Raw genomic sequence first — 8,520 nt, 5'->3', positions numbered from 1 at the left:
CCTCCCAGCGCCGTGACCAGAAGAAGATGGAAAAGAAACAGATGAAGATGAAGCAGATCAAAGTGAAGGCCATGTAGAAGAATTATGCTGCTTTCAACCCCATCCTTTATCATCCCTTATCATCCCTTCACCTGCAGGGGATCAGAGAAGCCTCATTTACAACACTTCCTGTCACTGCCTTCCAGTGCAGAGATATCCCCTTTGTTAAAGGAAGGGTCATGTCAATTGACTTAACCCATGTGATTACCCACAGACCCTAGAGCTTTTCAGGTAATCGTGTCTCTCTGAATCTTTTTATACTAAGGTCAAAGAAAATCTTCAATTTAAGATCCGAGTTAAAGCCCAACTCCAGCCACGTAGAAGGGTTAGAATAACTGTCAGGTTTTTATTGCTGTCTGTGTCTGAGCTAGGGAGAATCCTATTCTCTTATGTCCTTGTGACACTTTTCACTAGGAAAGAAAGTGATGGGAAAACCAAAATGTATTTTCAGTTATCCATGAAAAGCTGCCAACGTTTTATCACTGTATCCATATTTTTTAGAGATTCCCGCTTCGCTTCCTTTTGTCTTTGACGGGTGTCACACAGAACAGGGGGAATCCTTCCTTCCAGTGAGGACCCAGGCAGCAATCAAACACATATTCTATCAGTGTGAGGTCAAGTCAGGTGTCCGTAAGGAGAAGCTTCCACTTACCCTGATAGAGTCGCTCCCTTTTTGGCCTGGAATGCTGCAGAATCTTGTTTGCGCGCTGGTCTGACTAGCGAGGGAGGGACTCTGTAGCAAAATGCAAGTGATCTGTTAGCTTGTGAGACATCAGCCCTTAGGGTTAGAACCTCTATCGGGATTTAAATGCTGTCTGCCCCCCCTTCCTGGGTGGGATTTGATCCCATTTCCTGTCCAGGTGATCGGTTAGAACAGGAAGTGAGGGATGAAAACAGCAGGTAAACCCTAACAGTGGTTCTAGCCCTTCCCTATTTTGGCTGGTGTATGGCTTTAACTATTTCTCTTTGCATGATCCAGACAGCCATTGTGTGGATGTCTTATTAAACAAAATACTGTCTGCTCATTCATATGGGACCTGTGACATCACATATAGCGTACAGGAGTGCTGCGCTGTAACGGTTAGCAAGCTTTCCTTTGACTGAGGGTTTTTTTCTGTAGGTTACAGCACACCATTGTTCTCAAGTATTACATCAAACCCCAAATCCCATCACCAGTTTCAGAAACCTGTATTTTCCTGGCTTTTCTGCTAACCTGCACTGTGGAAGGGATTCAGGAAATTCTCTTTTTAATACTTAACTTTGCCTCCCCTCCTCTTCTGCTCCAATACAACCCCCATCCCAGATTTTATAGATATAATATAAAAGTATTTAAGTTATTGCAAAAACGATTTCTGAAAGCTGTATAAAACAAAATAAAGGTAGTATTATTGGTAGGGTGCCCGCCAGAAGGGGACAGTAGGAATGCCGCGTGCTTGGATTACAAATGTCTATAAAGAGAACTGGTCATAACAGATACAAGGCTCAAATAATAGGAGCGTGTCGTATTCTCATTGCCATGCATTGTTGTGTTTGTATTATGATTGGAAAATAGATTTCTCAAATCACTGAAAACATTACCACGAGGATGCATTTACAGCACGCATGTTATATCTTGATTTGTATGGATAATTCCATTGTTAAAGTCAATTCACAAAGGTTTTCCCATGGGATTTTGAGCCCTAAAATACCTCTAGCATCAGGGAGCTTTAAGTATTGCTGAGGAGCGAAGGAAAAGGAACATTTTAAAGTGGTAATGAAATAACACAGCATTCAAAAAAAGCCTTTCAGACATTAACATTTACCGGTAATTTGAAAGAATACCAATTACCCTACTTTCTCTTCCATTGGAGGACACAGCAATTCTTAAACTTCCGGGTTATACTGCAACCTACAGGAGGATTGCACACTGGCAAAACAAAACACTGGGCCAGCCAAATATAACCCCTCCTACTCCCAGAATGCCTCAGTTGTTTTCTAGTGCCCTAGGAGAATGGACACTAAAGTTCTGCTGTGGGAAAGACTAATTTATTTTTGCTACCAACTAGCATAGCTGCCCCTGAGTCTTCTGTTCACGTGTTCTCTATTTTCTACCCCAGTTGATGCCACCATTGGGAATTGGTCCTTCAGCTGGCTCTTCAAGCTGAAGGCAGTCCCGAGTTCAAGACTGTAAGCAATTATTTACTTGTTGCCCACCCCTCAGTTGGAGCGCTTTTGGACATTCCAAATGTGAAATACTTTCTGTGTCATTCAATGGATGAGAAAGAAAATGGGTTTTTTGTACTCTTCATAAAATCCTTTTCTTTGAGTCAATTTAGGGACATGGATCCCACCTTTTGTGTGTTTTCTGACTGTTTCCAGTACTGCATTGCTACTAAACTGAGACACATTGGTAGTAGGAGGAGTTATCCGGGGCTGGCCTACAGTTTTTTTTGTGTCCAATCTCCCTGTAGGCGGTGGAATGACCTGACTTCCTGTGTCCCTCAATGGACTCCACAAAAAAGGACCGCACAAAAACCCTCTTTTGTTTCTGAGTTGAACAGTGAGACAGCCACTGGTGTGTTCAGGAGATGGGAATGAGGAGGTGGACCTACAGAAAAAAACAGATGAATTCAGTAACCTTAGACCTGTTTTTTTCTGTTGTTGGTCCTCCTTTTTATTATCTCTCCTCTTTTAGCTCTTCAGAACAGCAGTGCTGAAGGCATCTAACCACCCAGCACCATTACTTAAATGGGAATAGGGCTCAAAGCATATAGTAGACCCTGAAATGATCCTTCTTCTGCTTTAAAGGAAACTGCTACTTAAAAGATAAATGGAGTCTGCCAGTGCTTACATCTGGAAAATGTTAGTGGCTTGGCTCCCAGTCCCTGATCCATCATGCAGTAAGTTGGTTCAGAGTAAAAGCAACTCTCCTGATTTACTTTCTTGTTCTGGGTTGGTAACCGATGAAGCCAGTGGATCAGCATTAAAGCCCGGCAGCTTGAGAAGTCACCATTAGCAGCCTCCATAGTTTCTTTTAAAGGTCCCCTGCTACCCCCATTCGAGGTGGCTGGTTCTTGGACTTAAAAATATTAAGAATGCAGTTTGTCATCCCAAGTGCTGTGCCCCTTCTGGTGTGAAATGCCAGTAGTCCATAGGTTTCAGACAGTAATCTAAGCTTCTTGGTCTCAATGAGACCAATAGCCTTTCTCCTTTTTAAAACAGTCCCAGAATAGAGCCATTGACCTGACTTTGGGTATAACGAAGCAAACTTCAGTGCACAGCATAGCAAGTTTTTTTGCACCCTGATGTTTTACAGCTACATTAGCTATGAGACTCGAATGAGAATAATAATGATGAATGGATGAAGACTAAATCCTTACTAAGTAACACTAATGAAGAAAACATGGTATCAGAAGCTATGCAAAATAGATTCATTTTAAAATTGTAGTGTAGGCAGTAATCTAACTTATGTGAAGTCAAGTCTGAAAGCTAATATTCCTAGGATACTGGCCAGTAGTCAAAGGTGAATTCCACCTTTTTTTTGTATACATCAGGACTACACTTCTTGAATATCCCAGGTTACTGATGTTGCATTTTCCCTGTGGCGCTCCTTGCTGGTGAAATCCAGTATTGCATCTCACGTGCAATGCAAAGTTGGGTGGACCAACTAAGACTGCCAATTTAAAGAGCAGCAGAAAGAAATCCTTGTGCTTCTTATGACAAGGCAGGTAGATGGTGGCTTTTCAGTTAATGTGGAATACTAATTTAGTATGTATATAATTCTCAAGTTTGAATGTAAAGCCTATGTGATCACAGGCGCGTAGAACAAAGGGGTCAAGCATCTAGACTTAAAGTGAACTTGTTCTTTGGCCCTCACTCCTTAAGCTTGGCTACTCATGTGGTTGCCTGTGGAAGGAAAAGCTTTATTATCAAGCTCCAAGTCAATCTAGTTAAAGCTTACCATCGCTAAGGACCTGCTCATGTGTTCCAGTACTCAGGTCAGCAATGGGCTGCTCAGGCACTCTGTGCTGCTCGTGGGAGGAAGAGGAGAGTTGCAAGCTCCCCCATACTCCAGAAGTGTGTATTTCGCTTTTCTTAAACAAGTGAACAGGGCAACCGTAGACAGCTCAAAGGAAGCATAGGCAGCATGTAGGGTTAGTATGAAGTGAACCCTACAAGGGCAAAGCACAGTCTCACTTCAAGCTTCCTTTACATCCACTGGTACCCGGCTCTTCATATAACATGCTTATTGACTCTTCAGCTGAGCTCCCTATAGGCTGTAACATATGGCCCTAGTGTATCTCCACTCAGAGTAACAGAGGATCTGGCAGACTTTCAGCCTGAGGCATGTCTTTGTGTAGTATGAGCTCTTAAATTTCTAATTCGCTTGTTTTTAGCCCATACAAGAGACTTTCATATGGCGGCAGAATAAGCATTGGCTGCATGCCAAACTTTTTTTTGCTGTAGATGTTAGCCATCGCCTGGATTTAATCAATATTCTGGCTGGTGGAGCATGATGGGGAAGTCTAAGGTTGCCATCCCTGGGCATGACCATGTCTGCTGTGCTTTCTGCATCATGAAAAATTGAAATGCAAAACTGTCCGATAATAAAACACATGACTGAATGTATGGAACAAGCCAGTAAATTTATTGGATGTTTCAACTACTTTTCATACCTGTCAGATATGGTTGACTCGCCCAGATATAGTAATCGGACTTTCGGGGAGCTGAAAAGCCAGAGCACTAAGGCCGGGGTGGGCAAATGGATCTAGAATTCATGAGCCAGTCTGTCCAATCCAGGAGCCAGCTCCATAAAGTACAACTAGATAAAACCTCAAGAGTTAGCCACCAGCTTTCATTTTTTAGGAGCATTGCCTACATGGGATTTATCCAGCCCTGCAGTGAGGCCTTGTTCATGCAGGTGTAAGTGCTAGTCTCCAAAACAATGCGCACAGAAAGTTTTTAGCTAGCATCGAGCAGCTTTCTTGAAGTCATTTAAAACATCCCTTAGCTTTAGAGTAGGGACATGAACACACATGTTAATTTGAAGTGTTAAACAGAGTCTGCCCTTTCAGAGCAAAGTGACAGGTTCTCGTTATAGCCCAAACCCCCACCCACTGACGCCTACCTTCCCCACGCTTTCCTTACACGCCTTTTTGTCTGTCTGAGCTAGGGGTCTAAAACTTTTGTAATGTCTGTGTTGGAGCTTAGATGGTCAAGGACCTTCTCCTCTCACCACACAGTCAGTGTTTAGGCCTGGAGCTTGACTGCTCAGGATTGAACGCTGCCTCTTGGGTTTAAGGGGAGGTCACATACTCCCCCATACTGGAAGTGCCTGGTATTCCCAAAGGCTCCGACAGATGAAGGAAGCAGCAGGGGAGTGCAGGAAAGGTAAGGATCCGTGGGTGAGGGGGGTGGCCTGTCGAAAACAAAACTGCTAGCTTTCTGCACTACTTCAAGTTGATGAAAGCCAATGATCATCTTTTTACATAGTTGTTTTTCATCCCCAAAATGGACCTGAAGGGTGCACAATGCTGGCTTGAAAGCTTTGCAAGTACTTTGTGAACTCTTGCGGCACAGACTTCTCTTGGCATTTACAAGCTTGAATACCATGTGAGCAAAGCCTGCCAGTCAGCCTGGTGCTAGGCCAGAACCTTGAAAGCTTTGCAAGTACTTTGTGAACACTTGTGGCACAGACTTCGCTTGGCATTTACAAGCTTGAATACCATGTGAGCAAAGCCTGCCAGTCAGCCTGGTGCTAGGCCAGAACCTTGAAAGCTTTGCAAGTACTTTGTGAACACTTGTGGCACAGACTTCGCTTGGCATTTACAAGCTTGAATACCATGTGAGCAAAGCCTGCCAGTCAGCCTGGTGCTAGGCCAGAACCATCTCCACCAGTGAGAATCTTCCTGTTGAGCTCAGGTGACACCAAATCCTTAAACCCGTTTCCATTCCTAAATGCTCCTATCAATTAGGTGATGAATGCACAGATTATGGTTGATACTAGAGGGAGGATTTTTAGCAATAAAGGTGAAGTGATCAGACATAGATACTCAGGAACCCCAACTTTCAATTGCTGCTTTCAGATAGAAGTGGTTGTACACAGACCGTGCTGGTGATTGTACATTTTAACTTTTGAATGATTGGAATGCTCTGTGCGATTTATTCTTCCCTTCCTTGTACATGGTCATATGGATGCCACGGAAGCATTGCAGCTATTCCACCATTCTGATTTTTACCTGTCAAATGAACAATAAAAAGGATGTAATAAGGATAACTGCTTGTGTGTTTCTTGATTGGAATTTGGGTTGGTCAATCTTTTATTGAGAAGACGGGTATAGTGGATTTTTCTATATCTTTACAAGTTTGCATGCATGAATGAATACCTGGAATATCACAAAATACAGCGACAGTCGCTTGTTAGAAATTCTCCACCTTTTTATCATAAAAAAAACCTCCAGGAATTGTTTTTATTAACCCTTGCAGTGTGGCTACCCCAGCACTGCAAGGGTTTAGTGCTTGTTTACATCTAGGGACAAAAATTACAAAGATATAGTTACCCGAAGCTCCGAGCAGGCAAGCTGTCAAAACGCTCCCTCCAGCCTGTCTTAGACCACTGCAGAAGAGGTGGAGAGAGGCTCTAGAGCAGGGGTCTCATACCTCCGGCCCTCCAGCTGTGGTGGAACTACAAATCCCATGAGGCATTGCAAGATTCTCACAGCCACAGACATGACTCCCGAAGAGAGATGCATCATGGGATTTGTAGTTTCATCACAGCTGGAGGGCCGGAGGTTTGAGACCCCTGCTCTAGAGACTGGTCTGAGAACAAAACAGCACAGCGATCGGGCGAGTAAATTTCATCAGCCCCCACTCTCCACACATTTTTAAGCATAGCCAAGAATTGCCCAGGCACCAGGAATTGCATTATTGAATGATCTCTGAGCTGGCATTTCAGTCCAGGAAGTAGATGGTAAGCCTGGGTGATGCCTAAGCAAACATGGCTCGTGCTGGAAACAAAAGCAGGTGAAGGCATTGTTGGGGGAAGTATCTGTACTTCTGTGAGAGGTAATAAAAACCTGGTAGTGTTGGCTGTACTTTGCATGCTGCATTTAAAATGTGTCTGATGCCAGGTCCACCTTTAAAGATAATCAGCACAAGAGTTGGACATTTTATTAATATATTATACACACTTGACATTTATGACCACGCACACTGGACATTATAATGCAAACAAGCTTTATGGACTTCTTTCTCTCTCTCTCTCTGCTCAGTATGTAAAGGGGGCACTTGGCACCACTGACTCCCACTGAGCTTATAGCATGATGGGTACAAACCCCAAACTACAAGAGTGGATAATGTGCTTAATGGTGGTTCCCTCCTGCACTGTACATTGTGTTACATTAAAACTCTGTACAGTTCTGCCATAAGGTAACCCTGTCAGGGGAAAAAATATGTCATATAACAGTTCCCTGCAAGAGACGATGTAACACACTCAACTTGCCGTAGGCTCTTTTCTCCTACCTTTCCTCTTTTCCATCACTGCAGCCTCCGCCATTTTCCTTAGTGTTCAACACTACCAGGATTGTCAGATGCCTGTGGTTCTGTCCTTTGATCCCTATGTTATTGCAGTTTCCTGTAATGATGTAGGGGAAGAGGGAGCAATCAGCGAACAGTGGGAGTCACAGTCATCTGACACTCCTGAAAGTGTTGAATTCTGAAGACACTGATGGAGACTGCAGCACTGGTATGGAGGGAAGGTAGGACACAGGATTGGTGGCATAGGTGAGTACTCTACTGCCTTTACAAGGCACACATTTTTGAATATTTTTTTGCTTGACAATGACCGTGACAGGGTCTCTTTAAAGGAAACCTGTGCTTTGCCCATGCTCTCTTTAATTTGGCCCTTTTACAGCATTTAGCCTTCCTTCTCCCCACCACTCTGTTCAGCTGCTGGTAGCCAGGAAAATACCCAGTACTTCTGGGTGTATAGGAGAGCATGTACCTCACGCCATGGGATTGTGGGGACAAAGCCCTGAGTTATCTTCATCTGGAGTGAGCTAAAGTTTACACAGACCTTCTTGTGCTCAGCATTTGAACAAAACTGCAGAGGAGCAAAAGAAAGATAAGCATTACTTTGCCCTCCGTGTCTACTATATACATTATAAAGACTCATTGCACACGTGTGCTGACAAATGGTCCACAGTGCATCTCAACTTATAAAGGCGTACACCTGTATGTCCATGTGAGTTGAGATGCGTTGGGCAGCTCTATGGGCTCTTACACTTTGATGTTTACGTCTCCTGCCTGGTGCAGGCGCAGAATGATCTCGGCCTTCAGCCATTGTGAATTTCTGTAGGTCGAGAACATTCTCAACCAGCATCTCCCTAAAATGAATGACACATTCACAATGTGTAGAGAAGGGCGGCCCAATCGCTAAATGACGGCAGCCCAAATTGCCACATCCATTTACATGTTACACATGTCAACTTTATATCGCTTCTC

The 8,520-nt window shown here is 43.7% G+C and overlaps 1 protein-coding gene across 2 annotated transcripts in view; it reads left to right on the top strand.

Annotated features, from left to right (window-relative positions):
- Positions 1-261, top strand: part of CCDC47 (coiled-coil domain containing 47) — an 11,651-nt gene extending 11,390 nt beyond the window's left edge. Inside the window, exon 13 of one of the 2 annotated variants that reach the window (XM_018574709.1) lies at positions 9-261. In XM_018574709.1, the coding sequence (XP_018430211.1) occupies positions 9-77 (69 nt within the window). In that variant the 3' untranslated portion in view covers positions 78-261. Of the gene's footprint in view, positions 1-3 lie in introns of both variants that reach the window. The other variant, XM_018574700.1, reaches the window with a different exon arrangement.
- Positions 262-8,520: the final 8,259 nt, after the last annotated feature.

Source organism: Nanorana parkeri, unplaced genomic scaffold (genome assembly GCF_000935625.1).
Source record: "Nanorana parkeri isolate BGI_ZX_2015 unplaced genomic scaffold, ASM93562v1 scaffold50, whole genome shotgun sequence".
Lineage (NCBI taxonomy): Eukaryota > Metazoa > Chordata > Amphibia > Anura > Dicroglossidae > Nanorana > Nanorana parkeri.
The sequence above is the reverse complement of the archived record's forward strand: the minus strand, read 5'-3'. Positions and strand labels throughout refer to the sequence as shown.